This window comes from Petromyzon marinus, chromosome 35 (genome assembly GCF_048934315.1).
Source record: "Petromyzon marinus isolate PM22_M1 ecotype Great Lakes invasive population chromosome 35, UKy_Petmar_22M1.pri1.0, whole genome shotgun sequence".
NCBI classification, from domain to species: domain Eukaryota; kingdom Metazoa; phylum Chordata; class Hyperoartia; order Petromyzontiformes; family Petromyzontidae; genus Petromyzon; species Petromyzon marinus.
This window is the reverse complement of record NC_133701.1, coordinates 5,456,979-5,479,629: the sequence shown is the minus strand read 5'-3', so window position 1 is coordinate 5,479,629 and position 22,651 is coordinate 5,456,979. Positions and strand designations below refer to the sequence as shown.

Sequence of the window (22,651 nt, the reverse complement as noted above, 5' to 3'; positions counted from 1 at the left end):
CAGTGGGAGTTTGGGGCAGGGAGGGGGGGGTGTAGGTCAGGGGGTCAACATCTGCCTCGCATCTGTCGTGATAGATGATCATCATGAGTGGACAACATTAAACAGGCGTTTTGCAGATTTTAGCTATTTCTTTTCTGGTGGCAAACGCGGCTCGTCGGGAACAAAGCGCACGCAATTAAAAACAAAATCTGGCCTCTCGAAATAAATCACAATTGACGCATTCGTTTGTGGAAAAAAAAATGTATTTATACGTAAAAAGAAAGCTATTTCTGTTAAAAACAATCACGCGATAGGGCACTCTTTCAATACGCTCGCACGCGGCGTGTTCTACGCACGCAATTTTATCATAAGGACATCGGACATCCTCGGAAGTACCTCCTCGCCACAGACGCCATTCTCTTCACACTTTGGCACGACGGAGCGTTGACGATATGCGCTAGGGAAACGCAACTCGAAATTCAAACGTCTTTGTAGATGCGTACCCAAGGCGTCTGCCACGGGCCGACTTCAGTTTGATGCCGTGCTAAGGACTCTTGACGTTTTAGTCGTGTGTGACAATGGAACTTTGTTACCATCACTTTCATAGCGCTCACTTACATTGTAACACATCAATGGGGCGATGTTAAACTATTGCACCGCACCAGACTGATACATTTTTTGCCATACCGTAGCGATGCATTTTTCCAACTACATTCAACAAACTGTGTTACTGGCGTCACGAGATAAAAGTTCCATTTGCAACTCCGCAGCGAGCAGCAGCGCGTCAGCGTGTCAACAGCAAGGCCCCCGAAAGATGAAGTCACAGAATTGTCCAGTCCCTCGAGGCCTCCGAGTGTTCGTTACACGGCAATAAAACTTAACGTTTATGGCACGACGGTTACAATCAATTAATTCGCAGTGGGAATAAGCCAAATTAAGTGGAAAACAACATTTAACATGATACATTTTTTGCGTGCAGGTGTTGGCGACCACTTAAAACACCCAAGTTTGATCACAGGAGGCTGAAATCCAGATTCGAACCATGGACCTCCGTTCTCTCACCTGAGCCACCCGACAACCACCGGGAAGTGATTTTAAAACATTATCTTCTCATTAACAAAGCTTAAAACTTGTGTTGGACAGTGTGGGAAACAAACTGCTTAGGTTTGTAGCTCCAAGGCAAGAGCTGTTTGTTTTCTGGAATCAGACTTCATTCAAACAGGACAGGACTCAACTGTTTGTGCACTTTCATTTTTCACTACCATGTTCAACACAAATGAAGGTGACCAAACAAAAAAACTGCGAGGCTGTTGGCAGTGATTGCACAAATGACAAAAACTCACATTCGTAAAAAAATAATATATAGCTAACGTCCAATGCAAATGCCCTGCTTTTTCATTGCCCATAACGTCACCTATTATTATCATTTCCTCTTTCGGGCGGTGCTATTGACGAACGCATGGAGTTTTTGTTGTTTGTAGAAAAACGAGCGCGGCGTTACTTGGTCCGCGGATATCTAATGGCCCACAGCAGTGAACTTTGCAACTTCCTATATCCTGTTTTGCCAAAAAGGGTGTTCCTGAGCACGGCATACTTGCGTGCGCAAACACTTTAGTTTTTGCCGAGTGATTAATAGTTGCCGTGCAAACTGCATTAGTCGAATTAAGCGCATCAGGCAGGTGTGTGCGCGCAAGGTGAGATTTAGACGGGTGAACCTACAAGGTCACTGTAAAATTCCCATCGTATCCAACTTTCACTGGCCCCGAGGACTCCAGCACAGCCAGCTGCAATCTGCTAGCTTCCAAAGATCTCCCCCGCTGCTTGTGGCAAACTGCTGATGCACCCACATGGCCGTACAAACACTGCGTTCTTACGAGCATCAAAGCTTAAATCAGGACCGTTGGCTTTGATGGAGGTTCAGGTCTGGCTTCTTCACGCACTGGACAGCGACGTTATAAAGTCAGTGCTTTATGCCCATGATCAATTTCGCAATTTGGTGGAGTACCTTGCAAGCTCAGAATGGAACTTGGCAGGAGAGCACTGAAGACACAATGGGGAAGTGGAGGCTGCGATGGGTGGGACACATGTGCGGGACAGAGGAATGACACCTGGGGGGAGGGGGAAGGGGTCCGTGACCACGGTAGAATCGTACAACCGACAGTGACGACGACTATATTATTGGTTCTTTCGGTAAAGTCACGTAGAAGGGAAACTTTAAATCAAAATTTAGTGACGACGACTGTTAAGAACCAACTGCAGGGCAAGGCGAACACACGAAGCTGGATGCTGTCGACGAGTCCGTAAGGGGGAGGGGGATGTCCGATATCGATGTTCCAAAAAAACTGTGGGATCAAGCGGTAAGAAGGTGCAAGTGACAAACATCATCTTCCCCGACGACCTCTTGACCTTAATCTAAGATCGGTATTTTGAGGTGCTTTCTCACGCATCCCACGTGAAACCACTGCCGAACAAACGAGACAGAGAAAATAGAAACCACAGTCTGGTCCATTCTGCGATGAGGAGAGGCGATATTTTACAATCCCAGGTGGACGGCCAAGTGCAGAGAAAGAGAGAAGGGTTCCCCCCCCCCCCCTTCTCTCGTACCCCTCGCTGCGCTATCGGATGGAGATGCTGATGATGGTGACGTCCTCGTACGGCTTGTCCGTCTTGGGGTTGGTCTTGACGTTGGAGATCTTCTGCACGACCTCCATGCCCTTGGTGACCCTCCCAAACACCGTGTGCTTGTTGTCCAACCACGGCTGTAACGAGGGGGGATGCGTAATGATGCGCAGACACAACACGCGCGCGCACACACACACACAGACAAATGAGGTCAAAGGCGCAAGGTTAAAAAACAAATGAGTCTTGTCTTGCAGATGCACACACATTAGACGTGTAATGCTACATTGATTAAAATTGATTATACCGCTCATGACAAATGTGTCCAATCGTGCGTACGAGAATAAATGATTTATAATCTATGTAAATTATATGCAAATACTTTGGGACTGTTACATTTAGAATAATGTCCAAACAGAAAATGACAGAAAAAATAAAAAAATAAAAAATTAAGTCCACGAAAGCAAAACGATCAATTCTTTAATCGAATCGCAGCCTCAATAATTGCAATTTAATAGTCACTAAATTCCATCTTTGATTAATCAAATATATTGGTTTAACTGCCATGTGACGAGCGTTGCTCTCTTTGACTGGGCGTGTGGGAAACTGCTGCAGCCTATTTTGTGGATAAGGGGTCACTTTAAAAAAGGATCTCAAAAGTACTGTAGCTCTGCGAATATCCGCTTCCGTTTACCATTCTCTAACACAGCGAATTTTGCACTTCTCTGCGAGAGATGCGAATGAATACTCCATCTCAGGGCACGACACCCGACGGTACAAATCGAGGGCAAGATTCGGTTCGAACCGTGGGCACGACGGTGATGAAGAACTGCGAGCCGTTGGTGGCCGGCCCGGCGTTGGCCAGGCTCAGGGTGTAGGGGCGGTCATGCCGCAGGGTGTGGTGGAACTCGTCCTCAAACTCGGTGCCCCAGATGCTCTCTCCGCCCATGCCGGTGCCCGTCGGGTCGCCCGTCTGCACCATGAAGCCCTGAAAAAGGTCCAACCAGCACCGCAAAACGCGCGCGCGCACGCATGCACACAGATGTACGTGGGTCACCCGTGCACAGTGCGGCAAACACACACGCGCGCAAGCATGAGCATGTACACGCAAGGACACGCACACGCAGAGATACGCACATACACACGTGCACAGATGAATATGCGTATACACCCAGTGGACACACACAGCACAAATACACACAGAACACACACACAGTACACATAAACAGTATGCAGGACTACAGTCCAATATAAAGATTATCCTGTTCGTGAGAACCTATGAAGGGCAGTACTGTACGAGAGGTTAATGTGGCCAGGACCACTCCCTCATTCGTCTTTGTCTCCCAAATGCTGATGTTTACAGACCGCACGTGGTACTCACTCAATGGTGAGTCGACTGAGGTTACCCCAAGAATGATTTCTGATATCGCTTGTCACAGATTTATGTATGTTGAACTTCTTTCTCATCCACAGCCACGGTGGCGTGTGTAGCAGCGTGCGAGTTGTTTTTGTGAGTTGTTTTGCGCGAGTGTAAACTGAGCGTGAGTGTGTGAAAATGTGAGTGAGAATGAGCTGTGTGAGCTGCGTGTGAGTGTGTGTGAGTGATCCGTGTGTGTGAGTGAGCCGTGTGAGTGGCCGTGACGAGAGGGACTTCTGTGTTCGTGTGTGTGTGTGTGTGAGATGGAGTGGTGATGTGCGCTGTGTGTGTGATAGTGTGGTGATGTGCACTCGTGTGTGTGTGTGTGAGATGGTGCGATGGTGTACACTCGTGTGTGTGTGTGAGATGGTGTGGTGATGTGCTCTCGTGTGTGTACCTGGCGCAGCCTGAGTGAGGCCTGGTTGATCGTGCACCTGGTGCGGCCTGGGTGGGGCCTAGCTAATAGTGCACCTGGAGCAGTGTGAGTGAGGCCTAGTTAATAGTGCACGTGGCACAGCCTGAGTGAGGCCTAGCTGATCGTGCACCTGGCGCAGCCTGAGTGAGGCCTAGGAAATACTGCACATGACACAGCCTGAGTGAGGCCGAGTAAATCGTGCACCTGGCACAGCCTGAGTTAGGCCTAGCTGATCGTGCACCTGGCGCAGCCTGAGTGAGGCCTAGGTAGTACTGCACATGACACAGCTTGAGTGAGGCCGAGTAAATCGTGCACCTGGCGCAGCCTGAGTGAGGCCTGGCCGATCGTGCACCTGGCGCAGCCTGAGTGAGGCCTAGTTAATCGTGCATGTGGCGCAGCCTGAGTGAGGCCTAGCTGATCGTGCACCTGGCGCAGCCTGAGACCTAGTTAATCATACACGTGGTGCAGCCTGAGGCCTAGTTAATAGTGCGACGGACGACAAGCTGTGTTCCTGCCAAGGCAACATTGCCACGGACCCCAAGTTGTGTTCCTGCCAAGGCAACATTTCCACGGACTTCAAGCTGTGTTCCTGCTAAGGCAACATTGCCGTGGACCCTAACCTGTGTTCCTGCCAAGGCAACATTGCCACGGACTCCAAGCTGTGTTCCTGCCAAGGCAACATTGCCACGGACCCCAAGCTGTGTTCCTGCCAAGGCAACATTGCCACGGACTCCAAGCTGTGTTCCTGCCAAGGCAACATTGCCACGGACCCCAAGCTGTGTTCCTGCCAAGGCAACATTGCCACGGACCCCATGCTGTGTTCCTGCCAGGACAGCATTGCCACGGACCCCAAGCTGTGTTCCTGTCAAGGCAACATTGCGACGGACCCCAAGCTATATTCCTGGAAAACTTCACGGAGATCGTCAAGACGGCCAAGGGTCGTGAATGAAGAGTCCCCTGTGTGGGCTTCAGTGGGGCTGTCTGGTCGGGCAGCAGAGACACGAGAGGCCAAGAAACGACATTCCAGTCGTGGGCTGAGCTCAAGGAGGGCTAGCTCGAGCACCATCCTGCGGCGGGGAAAGGAGGTGGTGCAAGCGGTTCAGCTGAGCCTACAACAGCCAAAAGTCTATAGTAATAGGTTTTACCCTTTTAACTGGCACAAAATCTGACACCTTTATTCAAGGCATCGTGTTTGCAATAACCACAACACAAGCAGTCAAAATGCAAACAAAAGAGACAACTCTGATAATAATATGCACTCTCCTTGAATTTGATTGGTCCACACCCGAGACGGCTTTTCTTAGAGCCTAGTCTCCACTGGTGTTGGACCAGAAGACACCAAAAGGCGTACAACTCAAAAACAGCGCACTATCAGAGTATTGAGGGCTCTGGGTGAGCATTTATATTATGAGACCTCCTTTGCCAGTAACAAGATAGAGTAATAGGTTTTAATATAAATGCTCACCCCGAGCCCTCAATACTCTGATAAGTGCGCTGTTTTTGAGTTGTACGCCTTTTGGCGTCTTCTGGTCCAACACCAGTGGAGACTAGGCTCTAAGAAAAGCCGTCTCGGGTGTGGACCAATCAAATTCAAGGACAGTGCATATTATTATCAGAGTTGTCTCTTTTGTTTGCATTTTGACTGTGATCACTGTTACGTTGCAATTATGGCTTTATTTTTTGGTGATTTCGAAAACGTTTTTTGGTTTGGACATGTTTGTTTTGTTGTAGTACGGAGTTAGACTGATGGCCTTAATCTAAGTTTTCTTGTGGTTGTTGTTGTTGTTGTTTGACTTGCATCCCACTGGGATTTTTTGCACACAGCGTTCGTGTATGGTGTTTTTTTCAGGAATATTTAGCTGGTTTTTTTCATGGATTTTCTGTTTGCACAGTCACACATAGTCACTTTAAGATGTTTTCATGTTCGTGTTTTTGTCTTTTTTGTTTGTGGTGGTTGCACCCGATTCAAGAGCCGAATGGCTCACAGGGCTATGCCAAAATAAAATAAAATGAAAAAAATAAACTGAAACTGAAAAACACCGTACGTAGCCAACCGTGCTCATCGGAGGTAGCGGGGTTCATAGCACAATGCGCAAATCACTGCACCACCGGTCCCCACCCGAACACGCAAATGAGATTCATAGCTTAGTGTGACAAAGTATAATTGTGCTATCCATTCACTTGACAGGCGTCAATTGAATGGACAACACATTATTTTCTAAAAAATCGTCCTTTGTCATTAAAATGCCTCAAGAAATATCGCTTTAATAATATATAAAAAAACATGAAATAATGATGCCTAAATATAATTATGAAATAAAAAAAACAAAACAAAAACAGACATTCCCAAAAAAAAACAAGAGAAAATTAAAAATTAAACATCATGTTCAGCTTGAGCGCCCACGGAGGAATAATTAGGCGAGCAGAATTGTTGTCACTCGAACCTTCAGATGGTAGAGCCAAGGGGAGGGGGAGAGGAGGGGTGGGGGCCAGTTCCAATTTGTCCAAAGAGAGAGCGAGGACAGATTGTTAAAGTGGTGGGGGGGGTGATCGACAGCAGGGAAGGGATGAAACATTTGCATTGGGAACTTTAAATGTCACGATTCCTTCATGAATTGAAAATTCAAGACACGAGCCACAGCAATTTGACTGTGCAACCCAAACTACGGACCGTATAGCAAACCCACCGTGGTCTGCGCTCCTTCAACAGAGGAGGAACAGCACAACGACACAAACTCTCTCTCCTAAAGCCCTCTCGTCAAGCCCTCTCGTCGTGGACAACAGACCTCGACATTGGCACCGAGCTCCGAAACATATTGCCGTGCGCCAGAATAGAATGCGACGCACCACTACATGCATAAAAAAGTCATTGTTAATTTGCCCTCCAATATTCCACAGTAAACAGAACACAATGTGGATTTATATAGCAACCCATCTCTCTACGCCGGACAGAAACAGTGCGCATGTTTATTTTGCAGAGTGAGGCAGTTAGTAATGGGAACAGAAACAAAGTAAACTTGAAGAGAGGAAGGGAGTTGCAGGCAGTGGGGCAGCAGAATAATAATCATTCGAGGTTGCGTGCTACTAGTGATAGGAGGGGTCACATAAATCCATTACATACAACCACGTCATCATTGTCCGTGATCAATCCACTGCTGGATGACGGTGCACCAACAAATACAAACACACTCACGTTCTCGCTCAAATCGCACACAGGCACACGCACATACAGTGGTGGCGGTGGGACAACACCCACCTTGATAACGCGATGGAAAATGTGCCCGTTGTAGTAGCCGCTCTTGCTGTGCACGCAGAAATTCTCCACAGCCTTGGGGCACCTGGAAGACGCGGCAACGCGCGCACGCAGGAAGGCAGATCTACATCTCAAGGGCCTTCTGGTGTTACAGCGAAGAGTCGGCACACTGGCGGGACCCATCCTCTCCTTCAATTGCTCAGGCACTGCAGCACGAGCTAACAAAGCCGTGCGGGGCTTCCTGTTATATTATGTGTTACGCATCAGCGCCACGGAGATCTTGGCAACGACCACTGCAATACGGCATGCTTTGTTGGGATTGTGCACATTTTATCGATTGCATAATATCTCCGAAATTGGGGTTACGTGGCTGTTAGAAGATCAAAGTACAACAAGTAGGTTCCTGACCGACCTACACAGATGCATTATTCAGCGTTATCGTCTTTTATGGAATGAAGTTCATTCCGTTACTCAGATAGGGGACCAGGCAAAAGCGTCAAGAGGCGAGGCTAGGATTAGGGTCACGGGTAGGGCCAGTGCTAGGACGTGGTTGGCTAGCACGGGTATGGCTATGGAAAGTAAAAGGGGGCTGTCTGGATAGTTTGGTAGTATTCGGGGCAGGGTTAAGTGTCTGGTTGTTTAGTGTAGTTATGGAAAGGGATACAATCGAATTGGCTCGTGTGGTTAAAATGTTAGGACTCAGGTCGAGCTTGCTAATGTGGTAGGAGTAAGGGACAGGGCTATCTGCCTGGTTGCCTTACACGATTAGGGACAGTGTTAAGGTCTGGTTGGCAAGTGTGGTTAGGATTAAGGGTAGGGCAAGCGTCTAGTTTGCTCATATGGTTATGCTTAGAGATAGAGTCCGGTTGACGGTTGACACGCACACTGTAGTATCAAGAGGCATGCGCTGCCACCTAACAAGCTCGCTCAAACCCCCCCGCCCCCTTCCCGCTATTGCCAGGCATCGCACACTGTGCTTTCCGTCGCTCCTCTGGTTCAGGAGCCCCTCAAGCGCGACGCTACCACCGTGACGCTCGCTCACTCGGAGGGGTAGAGGCGCAGCGTGACGTCGCCGTAGGTGGTGTGCATGATGGCGCAGTCCGACACGCGCTTGGCCCCCTCCGACTGCGTTGCCGCCATCACCTCCTCCTTGCTCGGCTTCTCGTTGAGGACGTCGCGGTCCGACTCGGGGCTCTTGGCGTCCTCGGGCTCACGCCGCGTGAACTGTGGGGCGCAGGGAAGGAAGGGACGCGCACGCACATGCGTGCCCAAGCGTGGACGCACGCGCATGATGGTGATGTTGTCGGCACGAGTCAGTGGTGTTCATAGGTACTCGCTAACAGCACTTTCTCCAACGGTCTGTTAAGGCTATACGACGGGGTATTTTTGTTGTTGTATAGCTATACGCGGGTGTGCAGCCGCGTTAATCTTTATTCAGGAGCATGTGGCTGTACGTACCGTACGTAGCCAACCATGCTAATGTGAGGTGCACATGCCGCATGACCGGTGCGTGCGTGTGCACGTGCGTGTGCACGCGCACGTGCGCGGCGGCTACCATGTAGAAGCGGTTCTTCTTGAAGGCAGACGCGAAGACCGTTGGGTCGCTCTGCACGCTCATCAGCACGGGGTTGTCGGAGGCCCTCATCTCCACCGTCAGGGCGGCGTGCTTGGTGCGCGCCACGCCCTGGAACAGCGCCACGTGCAGCGGCCGCGAGTTCTCCTGCTTGCCCAGGATCCGCACGCACCTGCCCCCCGGCCATCGCACCCATTTTAAAATTTGCGTCACGTACAAAAAAAATGAAATAATCGTGCTCGCAACGAGGGGGTTATAAAGAAACACAACCGACGTTTTTCGGGCAGAATCCCATCAATGGTCACAATTTAGGGGGTCACCCATCGATTCTGGAAATTGAGCGGGATACCTCCTAACTGCCCACCCGATTTTCACCCCTCACCTCCCATCGATGCCGGGTCTGAAATTGATTCTTTTGATAACGCTGTGGTTAGCTTAGTGCCTTCTATTTAGCCGCAGGGGTCACGTGAACCGATTTAGACGTATCACATTCGAAATTAAAACGATTGATTCTTGCCGGCATGATTTGATGCACATACTGCGAGCGTTTGGGAAGGACTTTAAACGATGAATCGTTGCATGCCTATGCGCACCGACCAGCACGGTATAGTGCCACCATGAAAGACTGGCACATCTAAACTATGGCCCCCAGTCCCAGTCGCTGTGGATCTGCCCGCCATGGCATCACTTGCAATGGAAGAATCAGCCTGTTAGAATCACTGGGTGTGAAAAGGAATCGTTCTGGCTTTGACCATCAGAGGTGGTGCTGCTATGAGATTGCGTTCTTTTTTGGCAAAGATGCCTATTTGCTTCATTTTTTTATGTTATTGAATTATTAATGTTGATGACCAAGGTCACTTCAGCACATGAGACTCTATCCTGGTCCCTTGAGTTCCCACCTGGTTTAACAAAATAAATGCATTCCTTGAATTATTGTGCAAGGATCTGACGGATTGCAGCACTCAGGGATGGCGACGGGATGGGGAGACCATCACAGAGGGGGGGATAAATCACAAGGGACTACGATGATCATCATTTAAAGTCCATTGGCTGACCTTAATGCAATGAATGACCGCGATGAAACTGTTATTTTTCTACGTAATTCCCTTGACGTTCCGATGCACGAGGTCCGTCAGCAATGTTCCAAGGATTTAATCCCCTCCCGGAATGACTCTTCATTTTGTGCATGATGAAATCATCATTTCACAAAGAACACATCCACCTTCCTTTGTCCCTCAAAAAGATACTGTGGACTTTGAATAAAGCAGACAATTAAACGTTTTTAAATTAATGCACGAGGAGTCGTTTTTTCCCCATTATGGAATATTGAATGGAAAAGTATAACTGAAACGTATATATTTATTCATGTAAAAATGTTCAAATATCAATTCCAAGCGGGAATTTGGTGGCCCAATGATTAGTACTACTGACCCCAGCAATCAGAGTTCAATTTCTGGCCAAGGCTAAGATCAGCGGTGGGTGATATTTGAACCAGATCTGGCCCCTGCCTCCTTCACAAACTTGTAATAACCGGCATGGTGAATTATGGTCAAATAACCAACATGACCGACATTGCGTGGGGCAATAAACTAGGGTAACTATATTCACAAATCTAGATTTGAAGTTTTCGTGACTACGGGGATCCAATCTTTGGTTCTTTCAGTAAAGTCACGTAGGTAGAAAAAAATAAAAAAAATGTTATCACGACGTTTCGGGTGCAACACAAGCCTCCGTCATCAGGTGGGACAACCACAGCAAGAAACAATTGAACTGGAACACGTACACCAGGCCCTCAAGATGAATTGGGACTCGGACCGTATTATTCGCAAAGCTTTGTCTCCAACCAGGGAGAAACAACCACCTGAGATACCAATCAAAACCATCATGTTACCATACATAGCAGGCGTTACCAAAAAGATTTCCAAAATCTTACACAAACACAAGATCCAGGTCCGGTTCAGTACAGTACACAAAATCCGTGATCTAATCCCATCTGTGAAAAATGTCATTCCTGACATGCAATATCCTGGAGTCTACAAACTAAGTTGACATGTGGTAGGTGTTACATTGGGGAAACAAAACGACGTCTCAGACCGTGGTCGCGAGCACAAGTCAGATCTGAAACACGGCAGGACTAATACCTCCGCCGTGGCCGACCATTTCTATAATGCTGTGGGCTCTCAGGATATTGTCTTTTTCCGAGACCAAGGTACTCTGGCAAACCTTCGGGCTACTATCAAAGGTTTGTTCATGAAGCCATCCAGATATATAAACATAGACATAACTTCACCGAGAAGATGGATACAAATTAAGCAATCATTGGAAGGATGTTATTAACCAGGTAAAACCTTAACGGCTTCATGGTTTGCCTTCATATCCGCATCTCCAGTTTCTTCAGCCTCCCAGTCCCAGCCCCGCTCACTTCCCCCCACCCCCCCAGCATTTCCTTGCTCGGCATTTTGCTGCACTCGCCCATTATTCCCTTTTGCAGCGCTCCACTTCCCCTACCCCACACCCCCCTAATAACCGCATCTCCAGTTTCTTCATCCTCCCACTCCCAGCCCCGCTCACTTCCCCCCCACCTCCAGCATTCCCTTGCACGTTTCCCTAATCCCCTACCCCACACCCCCCCCCCCCCCCTGTATCTCTCCTCTCTGGCTCCTCCCCCCTCTCTTGCCTATAAGCCTCTTGTCACAGCAGCCCTTTTGCCCACTTCAGCAATTGTTTCTTGCTGTGGTTGTCCCACCTGATGACGGACGCCTGTGTTGCACCCGAAACGTCGTGATTAAATTTATTTTATTTTTTATACCTACGTGACTTTACCGAAAGAACCAAAGAGCATAATTCACAAATGTTTACATTTCACTTGCCTCTGTACCCTCTACTCTGAATAACGTTATCTGAAACATGAGCCAATAATTTTTCTGTGATAAGGCAGTGTTCATGATGAATGTATTGAGTTGTTTTTTTATTTCTGTACGTTAACATAGCTATCTTTCGCTGCTGCATGGCTCAGGGGTAAGAGCACTCAGCTGACACTCCCGACGCTCCTGCGATGTGATTTGGGATTACAACCGCCCATGATTAAGCATTTAAGAAGTTGCATTAAGCGTTAAGTAAATGACAATCCTTATCCGCTAAATGGGGTCTCAAATGTAACAAGAGTTGTGGGAAGATCTTAATCTAGCACTGGATTGACAAAGGGCTGTAGTAGCGTGTATTCTGTTTATAAAGACTGCCCCCAAAATAACACAAATCATTTTAAAATTTGGTTGATCACCTAATGTGGCCAATTCCATCTCTGAGAAGTAAAAATATTGGTGCAACTACCATGTGAGTAACATTTCCCTGTAGCACAGCATTCAGGAACTTGCTGCGCTCTTGTGTGTGAAAACAATTGGTCACTCTGAAGGATCTCAACAATCATTCTATGCCATATATATCAATAAATCTGCTTCTCAGGGGCACTCGAACGAGACAGTTACCCGGCCACCCTCTGTAACGCAGAATGACATTTAAAATATAACCAAAGAAACCCACACCACATACATCACCAACACCGCCCCTATAAAACAAAACATATGAGCGGCTGACGTTATGGAAAATTACCATTCTCCAGAGAAGGCAGACAGCAGCGAGATTAACAGAGATCACACTTTTCACTGTGGTGCCTTAAAAAAAGAACAAAACTGGGAAAATCTGCACTAAAAATAAACGGGTGCGTCGTCAACTGCATCCTTTAAGTCCTACCGACCGATTTGTCTCAATGTTGATGACCTTGATTCCGAGCATGGTACCATAGAGTACAAAGTGCCCCGTCTCGTCAAACACGATGTTGGCAAATCGAGCGGCTTCCACTTTGTCCAGCTCACGCTCGCTGGCCATGCGCCGCCCAAATTCCATGTCTGGCAGCTGCTGCTTCATCTGCTGGAGCTCTGTGAACATCTGTTGAGGGTGGGGAAAGGGGAATCAATTGCAGGTGAAGTTCGGCCAATCGCGACAACAATTTGGGGCACGCCAAGTATTTTCATTTGTCAAGTGAGACGTGTGGACTATAGTGGGGCGAGCAAAACCTACAAGTTGTGGGCTAGATACAGCCAGGGACTTAATTTCATACTGAACCACAAACACAAGACCTACCACATTGAAACGGCGCACAAACTCTACTTATTGGGACCCTGCAAGCGTCTTAGTTACATGTAGAATTCGGAATTGTCACCCAAAATAAACATGTTGGTGAGAGGAAAGCAGGCCCAAGCATTGCATTCGTGCAGAAAAAGTGTTTCGTTTTTGTTTTTTTATTGAATAAACAAAACAGAAAATACATGCTTGACTATCACGTGGCAAAAATCACTCTCAGAAGCGGGGCAGGGGGGAAAGTAGTGTCTGCCCTATGTCTAGATAAAGGTCATAAAAAGTTCGGCGACATCAAATTCTATGGGAAATGCACTAACACACTGCTGTGCGAGAGAGATACCAATTGTTTCTTTGTCTCATGAGAACACACACCGAGAGCGCAAATGACATAAAACCGAGGAAAGAGACAAAAAATTAACATGAACCACATTTAATTACGAACAGAAGGCGGCTCGAGTTCAAACCCAGCCTTTCACCGGCACAGCTTTGTATCTGCGACGTTGTCATTATGAACCCCCAACCGCGATACATACACACACAGTCGAAGGTCCTCTTGGCATGTGAACGGCCTCACCTTGAGCGACTCGTCGAAGACCCGGATGAGTTTGCCCGTACGGAATTGGAAGATGCGCACTTTGCGGTCCAGCGCAATGGTGGCGATGCGGGAGCCGTCGGGAGAGAAAGTCAGCGCCGTTGGGCACGTGCGGCAACGCGCAAACTCGTAGAGGTCCGTGTCCGTCTTGTACTGCCACGCCACGTTGCGTGGGAAGGCGTAGTCCAGCTGCGGCCCCGTCCAGTACTCGATCATGCCCGTCTTGTCGGCCGACACAACCACCTGCACTCGAAAAGACGTCAGCCCGTCGTGAGGATGACAATGCCGCGAAGGAAAAGACAAAGCTTTACCGCAGCAGTACAGGGGAAACTATTGCCTGTGACTTTATTTCACAGGACCCATAGCCGCATCAGGATTGCCAATTTTAAATGGCCCACCAGCTTTACGCATCCGTCACTGCAAACATCTTGGCCTCACTAATCGGGTGCTAGAAGGAGACATTTTCAACGTGGAAACAAGCACAATCACTTCTATCACTGCAGGGGCCTATTGCAAGTGTCAGAAGGTAATGTAGCATACAAAACACATAAAAATACATTTTACTCACGTAAGTGCCAACATTGGGCGACAAATTACAAGATCTTAGTTGAAAGACCGTGATAGGACAACCGGAATAAAATTGGCTGAAAGCCAAAACCAATCAGGATGGCTCCCAGCCGGCAAGCATGACTATCTGGCGAAGGTCATCCTTTTAAAGAGAAACGAACTCGTGCACCACGGCGCATGGCGGACTCGTGACATCGGACGAACCTTGTAGATGGGGTTAAAGCACAGCAGGCACACGGGCGAGGAATGCAGCTTCTCAAGGGTCCTCAGGGGAGTGCTGGAGCCCCGCCCGTCGTAGATGTGCACGCGCCCTGTGAGCTTCTCACTGCACGCCACCACGCACACCGGCTCCCCCGGAGAGTAGATCCACTCGGAGCAGCCAGGTTGGTAGCTGCGGAAAGAAGTGCGACGGACAACAGGGCAAAGGGGCAACCATGTGGCGAGAGTAGGCGCTGAAGAACAGGATAATATTGTACGCATTCTTTGTAGTTTTCAAATACATCCGTTAAGCATGCAGCGATTGAGAAGGGTCAAATAAGCAACATGTGAACAAATCCGACCAATGGCAGGCAGTTGTCGTCAGGATGCTACTGTGAGAACGATGCATTACTTACATTCAAGAAACCATCAATCTTTATTTTACGTGCCAATATTGCACATTACAGCAGAACGAGAACGGTACAGGGGGCACGGAGCAACAGGAATGAAAAAAGAAACCCGTCACGACCTCAGCGGCTAACACAGACTGAGCAAAGTAAATTTCAACCGCGCGCAAAATAAAGCCCAACCGCGCGCAACGAATAGCATAAGAAAGGTAAGTAATAAAGAAAACAATAAGTAAATAAACAGTGAAAGGAAAAACGCCAGGAGTGTGCCCCTTCCCCCCAGCAACATCAACGTTGAAACGAGGAGATCTATCTGGCTTAGTGGTGCTTTGGCAGAGTACTTATAATGACAAGGCCATGTGTTAAAATCAAGATTGGGGTCGAATAAAGCAATCCAATTAGTTTAATTTAAGGTTGATAGATTAGGTGCACATTGAGGGATGCCAACAGACAGTTTGAACCATGGATAGACTGGCCTCCATAGGAAGGTGGAATATCCACCACGAACTCAGGGTGGCTGATGGATATGAAAGCTGCCCAATGTTTCAGCAAGGACACAATCAAATAGGTGTTTCTAAATCTTTATAAAAATGTATTCTGATTGCATAATTTGCCCTACGACCAAGTGATGTTTGTCACATGACCGTCAAAACCAAACATATTAAGCCTCAGAGCTGGAATTTATTCTAATTAAGTGCAAAACCAAATTAAACGTGATGTTTTTTTTGGGTGCAGTCATTGTTGACTGGCCTGAGCTTTGATAACCCAATCTAGTTAGACAGTTGCTCAGATTCGACGAGTTCTGATCTCTGAGCCATCCGGCCAAATGGAGATAATTATTTTTTACAATTATTTTAAATCGTTTCCTATTAAAATATGAAACGATTTGATAAATTTGCACATCAGGGTTCATAGTATTTCTGAAATGTGTTTTTTGTGTAAACAGTTGCATTCTTTTGAAATCCAACATTTTATAACACCTGATTATAAATACCTCTGTACTCATTTACAACTATTATGTGCAAATGCTATAGTAATAAAATAAACTTTTGTAGAGCTTCAGAACCATGATTTATTACGGTATGCTGGGATTATTAATAGGGAACATTTACATAGTGGCCTTTACAAAGCCTCTACCAGACGTTCCAGAAAATAAATACCATTTGGACATAATTAATGACGTCCATTAGTAGATTGACTGGCTGCACACAACGCGATGACTCATGCACACAACTTGGCCATAAAAACAATTGACCATTGCATTCACATATACAAAAATAACATTCATAATTAGACCCACAAACCATTTCATTTCTACACCCTTACTCACCACTGTAATTCTACATGGTTCAGATTTGGAACATTAAGCTGATTTCTTTAAGTGTCCATGAAATCTCCTTAAAAAGACCGAAGTGGTTGGGTCATTCAGGGGTCAGAGCACTTAAGCTGGCACCGTTGAGATTCTGGGTTCAACTCTGGATTTCAGATGCCTTTGATTAAACCAGGTAGCTCCCACTTCTGCAGATTTATTTTCTATAAAAAATGTTATATGAGAAAGAAGAAAATTATATGTGTATGGAGCCACACTAACTGCCTGGGAGCTGCATGGGGCTCGTGATGTTTTGGCCATCCCTGTTATAAAACATGGACCCAGGCATGTGACAATTATCTAATACTTGAGTCACGATTTTGTTTTGTGATTGAACGCATCGACTCTATTGACACTTAGTTTTTAGCTATGGGTTGTCTGCTTCTTGCCTAAGGGTAACACTGCCATATAATTAGCACACAATTAGTATAAATTGACAATAATTGATTTTCTTACATGCACAATTCGAAATGTATCACGGGCCTAAAAAATAATCGATTTTCATTAATGTATCTAATTCACCGATGTGTGACAGTGCACTGCTGCTCTGCTGCAGTGCAGACTCACCCAAGCTTCAGCATGTTGATCATGTCGAAGTTTACGACGTCAAACACCTTCATGGCCTGATCATCACCCACTGAGCAGAACAGTGCCCCCTCTGAGCTCACAGAGATGTCCTCGATCGCACCTAGGGGATGTCACACGTGCACACACACAGGCATAAGGAAACCTATGCAGGCGTGGAAGGTGATGGTCATTATGTGGTGGTGACTTCTGGCACTCTGATGAAAAAGGCCATTATGTTATTGCTGTAGTAATGGTGATGTGGTGGTATTGGCGATCGTACCCAAGTGACTGCGGAAGTGCTTAGCAAACTCTATTCCGACGCCTTCGTTTTTTTTCCAGAACTTCACGTGTCCATCCTGGCTGGCTGTGATGAGGAAATCCGTCCTAATTTACACACACGTGCAGTCACGTACTCCTTAGTACAAAGATCGCACATATAGCCAACATAAACTGTTGAGTAAAGTGCTTTAACGAACACTTATGAATGGAAAAGCAGTGCACGAAGGGGTGGTGTCACCAGAACCTGCAGAGCCACCTTTGTGTCCAAGGTGTTGATGTTTACACATCGCACCAGATACTCTATTAAGGCTACATCGACTTGGGGATGCCCAGACGATTTTCAGATATCACTTGCCGCTGATGTTAGCCATGGCCAGGACTCGAACTCGGTGCACTGACCACTATGCCATCGCTTCTCTTACTCCATAGTACACACATTTCCACACATTCTAATGACTTTACAATGAGCTGGTGCCAAACCTATATAGCATTGAGATCTTAATATAACCAGATGATAGTCCCATGAAACATTTATTTTAATTATATATTTTTACAAATAACTGACTGAAGGACAGGGCTGTTTATCCAGTTTTCATTGTAAAATAAAAAAATATTAAGCGATTGCAGTGGTGTACAAGCCAAACTGAAGATTGTATTAATTAATTAAACTTAAACATGTCAACAAGCTCCAACATCACAAAGGTACTCCAGTGTAAAGACTCTGTTGCTTATGTAAAAGTCAAGAGATAGACTTTCACGAAGCAGTTTAAAAGGCTTGTTTCTGTACACCAGCGTCTTGAGATGGGGTCACATTTAAAAAGCTATATACAGTAAAACCTTGGATTGCGAGCATAATTCGTTTCGGAAACGTGTTTGTAATCCAAAGCACTCGTATATCAAAGCACTTGTATATCAGTTGTGATCACGTGACGCTCGGCAGACAAAGCGTATACGTACACTACTCGTATTGCAAGACCTCGCTCATTTATCAAATTAAAATGTAGTAAAAAAAATTTGCTCGTCTTGCAAAACACAATCCAAGGTTTTACTGTAAATGCAACCCGTAATACGTCCATTGAAGACAGGTGTATGCAGAAGGCTAAGCGACTTGGAAAATCTAAATGGAACTTAGCAAGGAAGTGTTGCAAGGAAAAGCAATCGGTTGTGATGGGTGGGACAATTTATGCTGGATAGCGGAGGGCAGGTGGCCAACAGGCATTCATACCCATCTAACCCATTTGGTTTACCCGTATTCTTGTACAGGGAAAATGAGTGTTCCAGGTCCATACGGCGTACAGCCGTTTCAATATGGGCAAAAAACAAATATGTTTCGTCTATTTGTTTGTGTTTCTCCCTTGTGATGGGACTTTGCAGGATGAACGTTGAGATTTATAAGGGGCACGCGGTGACCAATAAGTTCTGAATTGGTCTGTAATAAGGTAGCCACAAAAAATGCACATTTTGTAGCTGCTCATCCCAAGCTATAAATGCTCTCAAAATGCATTGTCTTTGAACTGTTCGCCTTTTGGTGTTCTCTGGTCTGACACTGGTAGTGAGACTAGGCCATAAAGAAGGCTTCCTCTGGTGTAGGCCAATCAATTTCAAAGACAATGCCACATTATCAGAGCGTGTTTGTTTGCATGTTCACTACAAGTGCTTTGTGTGGTCAATGCGAACTTGATTCCTTGCTAAAGGTTTCTATTTGGTGTTTGAACATCTTAACACAACTGTTTTAGGGCCAGAACGGGTAACAACTATTCTTATGTTTTCACCAGGTAAGGACACTCACTGATAAGGGGGTTGTGACAACAGGTATGACGACAATGGAACTGGCAGGGAACGATCAAGGTTTCGGAAGGGAGCTCACTTGCTGACGGCCACGTGCGTGATGGTGTCGCGGTGCATGTAGCTGCGCTCGTACATGGCGGCACACGGTAGGTTGTCGAGAAACACCCGCTCGAATTCCAGCACTGACACACGATTTAAAAAAAAACACACACAGGATTTTTGGGGCAAGATGTTGCTATGCGAGCATCTGTGAAGGCCGGCAACAACACACGATATACACAGAGAGACACACAACACACGGACATACATGGAGACAACGCAATAATAATGTGACACATGCCCAGCCTCAAAATAACTTTTTCAAGAGGGTCCTGCCTGGGGATATTTGGCCAATTCCGTTCGTGAGTATTTTGGTTTTACGTGGGATGAAAATAGCCCACGATGCATTTTTGAAGTGGTGACAGTCAAAACCTCCACAATGATCGATTCAAGTATCCATGGTTGGTACCTCTCGTAACCCCTGCCTACAAACGCCGGGTGATTCCCAGGCAGTCGTCCATCCACGTGATAACCAGGCTCAACCCTGCATTGATGATGTTATGCTCAGCCCATTACATCGTTGCGGGGTAGTTAGAATTGGAACCACTTTGTAGGAAGTCAACACCCGTGAAACATAAAACTGTACGCACACCTTGGCGAGTGTTTTTGCAAGGCAGACCACACGCAGGCCCACACGATATAGTTGCGGGGTTAATATGGTCCTGAACAGTGCCCGATTATAATAATAGGGTTTTTTCCCCTTTTTTCTGGCAAACAAAACTGAAACCTTTTTACAAGGATTCCTGTCTGCATTAACCACAATACCTGCAGTCAAAATGCAAACAAAAAAAACATACTATGATAATATATGCATTGTCCTTGTTGTTTGCATTTTGACTGCAGGTATTGTGGTTAATGCAGACGTGAATCCTTGTAAAAACGTTTCAGTTTTGTTGCCAGAAAAAAGTGGAAAACCCCTATTATTACATTTTGGTACTGACAAAGGAGGTCTAATGAAGTGCCCGATTATCCTAGTAGCTACATATGTAGTAGCTACATTTTTTTATTTTTACCTACGTGACTTTACCGAAAGAACCAAAGAGTATGGATCATTGCAGTCACGAAAAACTTCAAATCTATCAATGCTTTCAAGCTATCAATTCCGGTTCAGTGATTCTGCACTTGCTCTATTACTATAGTACTATACCGCCTTCAACTTTTACGAACAGCTGTTTAAGGTTAGCGATTTGTCGTATTATCTGTCTGTATAGCAAATGGAAAAAAAATACAATTACTTTACGATGGAAGTTACAAATGTGTTTTAATTTTGTTTATTTAGGGGCCCCTTTATAACAAATGCTACAGGCCCCGCACTAGCTTAATCCGGACACTGGTCCTGAAGCAATAGTTTGAGTTTCCTATCTAAATCTATGCCGAAGGAACACGTTTAATGAATAAAACTACACGGTGCACAGTACTGCACTGTGTACTATTACACTATTATATTATAACCCCATCTAGTGGAACAGAGGGCGCACTTCAGTTGGGCGGGAAATCTCGCAACGCCTGCGCGAGCGGCGTTATCAAGTTTTTACGCCGTCTTTAAATGCTGTACTTTCCTTTTGAATGAATCGTACTTTCACGTACGAATCCCCCGTTATTTAAAAAAAAGATTAACTCGAGCCGAGACTCGAGAGACAACACGAGCGGCTTCTCAGAGCACTGACACGGCTACAAACCACGAGGCAACGCATCTTGGGGCGCTTCTATTACGAATGAAACAACAACTACAACAGAGACAACGACCTACAACACGATTATCATTCACGCCGAGTCGATCCAGATGAATCCCGAAACCCGTCTCCGTTGTGTTTGAGGACTGCTTACCTTTCTTCTTACTGACGGCAACAGCCTCGCATGGCAAGGGCCCGACCCAGGCATCATCCTCCTCCTCCTTCTCACCACCATCGTCCTTCACATCTTTTCCCTCATTTTTCTCCTCTACGACGTCCTCCTTTGCCTTCTTATTCTTGTTCTCCTCGTTCTCTTTCTCCTCTTCCTCCTCATCCTCCTCCTCGTCCCGTATCCGCTTGGCCTCCGAACTATCCGAGGCCATGCTCGCTGGCGATGGCGGTGATGATGTTGTTGGTGATGGTGGTGTTGCTGGTGGTGTTGCTGGTGGTGATGTTGTTGTTGGTGGGTGTCGCCAGCAGATGGAGCCCTTCACTCGGGTCACGCCGCGCGTCATCTCCGGGTCGCGGTCACCGCCTCGTCTCGCCCGCGCGCTTCCGACACGGTTTTACGAAGCACGTCGGGACAACGTCGTCTCAACGTCGGGTTAACGTTGTCTCAACGTCGGGTTAACGTTGTCTCAACGTCGGGCCAACGTTGTCTCAACGTCGGGCCAACGTTGTCTCAACGTCTGACCAACGTTGTCTCAACGTCGGGCCAACGTTGTCTCAACGTCTGACCAACGTTGTCTCAACGTCGGGCCAACGTTGTCTCAACGTCTGACCAACGTTGTCTCAACGTCGGGTGAACGTTGTCTTAACGTCTGACCAACGTTGTTTCAACGTCGGGTTAACGTTGTCTCAACGTCTGACCAACGTTGTCTCAACGTCTGACCAACGTTGTCTCAACGTCGGGCCAATGTTGTCTCAACGTCTGACCAACGTTGTCTCAACGTCGGGCCAACGTTGTCTCAACGTCTGACCAACGTTGTCTCAACGTCGGGCCAACGTTGTCTCAACGTCTGACCAACGTTGTCTCAACGTCGGGCCAACGTTGTCTCAACGTCTGACCAACGTTGTCTCAACGTCGGGTTAACGTTGTCTCAACGTCTGACCAACGTTGTCTCAACGTCGGACCAACGTTGTCTCAACGTCGGGCCAATGTTGTCTCAACGTCTGACCAACGTCTCAACGTCTAACCAACGTTGTCTCAACGTCTGACCAACGTCTCAACGTCGGGCCAACGTTGTCTCAACGTCTGACCAACGTTGTCTCAACGTCAGGTGAACGTTGTCTTAACGTCTGACCAACGTTGTCTCAACGTCGGGTTAACGTCTCAACGTCTGACCAACGTTGTCTCAACGTCTGACCAACGTTGTCTCAACGTCTGACCAACGTTGTCTCAACGTCGGGTTAACGTCTCAACGTCTCAACGTCTGACCAACGTTGTCTCAACGTCGGGCCAACGTTGTCTCAACGTCTGACCAACGTTGTCTCAACGTCGGGCCAACGTTGTCTCAACATCGGGCCAACGTCTAAACTTCGGGCCAACGTTGCTGGGTGAGAGAGGTGACGTCACCCGTTGTGAGAATCTCGTCTTAAGTGGTCAAGATTAATGACGGAGTGGCAGCCAAGGAGTAAAACCCGCGTCCGACCCAGTTAACAAATTGAACGTTGGGCCAACGTTGATTCAACGTTAGCCCAGCCACATTCCAACGTTAT

At 46.9% G+C, this 22,651-nt stretch overlaps 1 protein-coding gene across 1 annotated transcript; it reads right to left on the bottom strand.

Annotated features, from left to right (window-relative positions):
* Positions 1-224: 224 nt before the first annotated feature.
* On the bottom strand, positions 225-21,441 carry PPWD1 (peptidylprolyl isomerase domain and WD repeat containing 1). Its single transcript, XM_032966118.2, has 12 exons — positions 21,087-21,441; positions 19,240-19,342; positions 17,374-17,477; positions 17,094-17,214; positions 14,757-14,943; positions 13,968-14,228; positions 13,011-13,201; positions 9,239-9,428; positions 8,726-8,907; positions 7,687-7,768; positions 3,404-3,586; positions 225-2,738 (listed from the first exon to the last, which is right to left on the bottom strand). The coding sequence occupies exons 1-12, from the start codon at positions 21,313-21,315 to the stop codon at positions 2,595-2,597; spliced, it is 1,977 nt and encodes a 658-aa protein (XP_032822009.1). The 5' UTR covers positions 21,316-21,441; the 3' UTR covers positions 225-2,594.
* Positions 21,442-22,651: the final 1,210 nt, after the last annotated feature.

Excerpts from the sequence above, each read along its gene's own strand:
- PPWD1 (XM_032966118.2), bottom strand. The coding sequence starts at position 21,315 with ATGGCCTCGGATAGTTCGGAGGCCAAGCGGATACGGGACGAGGAGGAG. Across the intron at positions 19,343-21,086 it reads TGCCGTCAGTAAGAAGAAAG|TGCTGGAATTCGAGCGGGTG; the intron begins GTAAGCAGTCCT and ends ATCGTGTGTCAG. Across the intron at positions 9,429-13,010 it reads ATCAACATTGAGACAAATCG|GTGCGTGCGGATCCTGGGCA; the intron begins GTCGGTAGGACT and ends GCCGGGGGGCAG.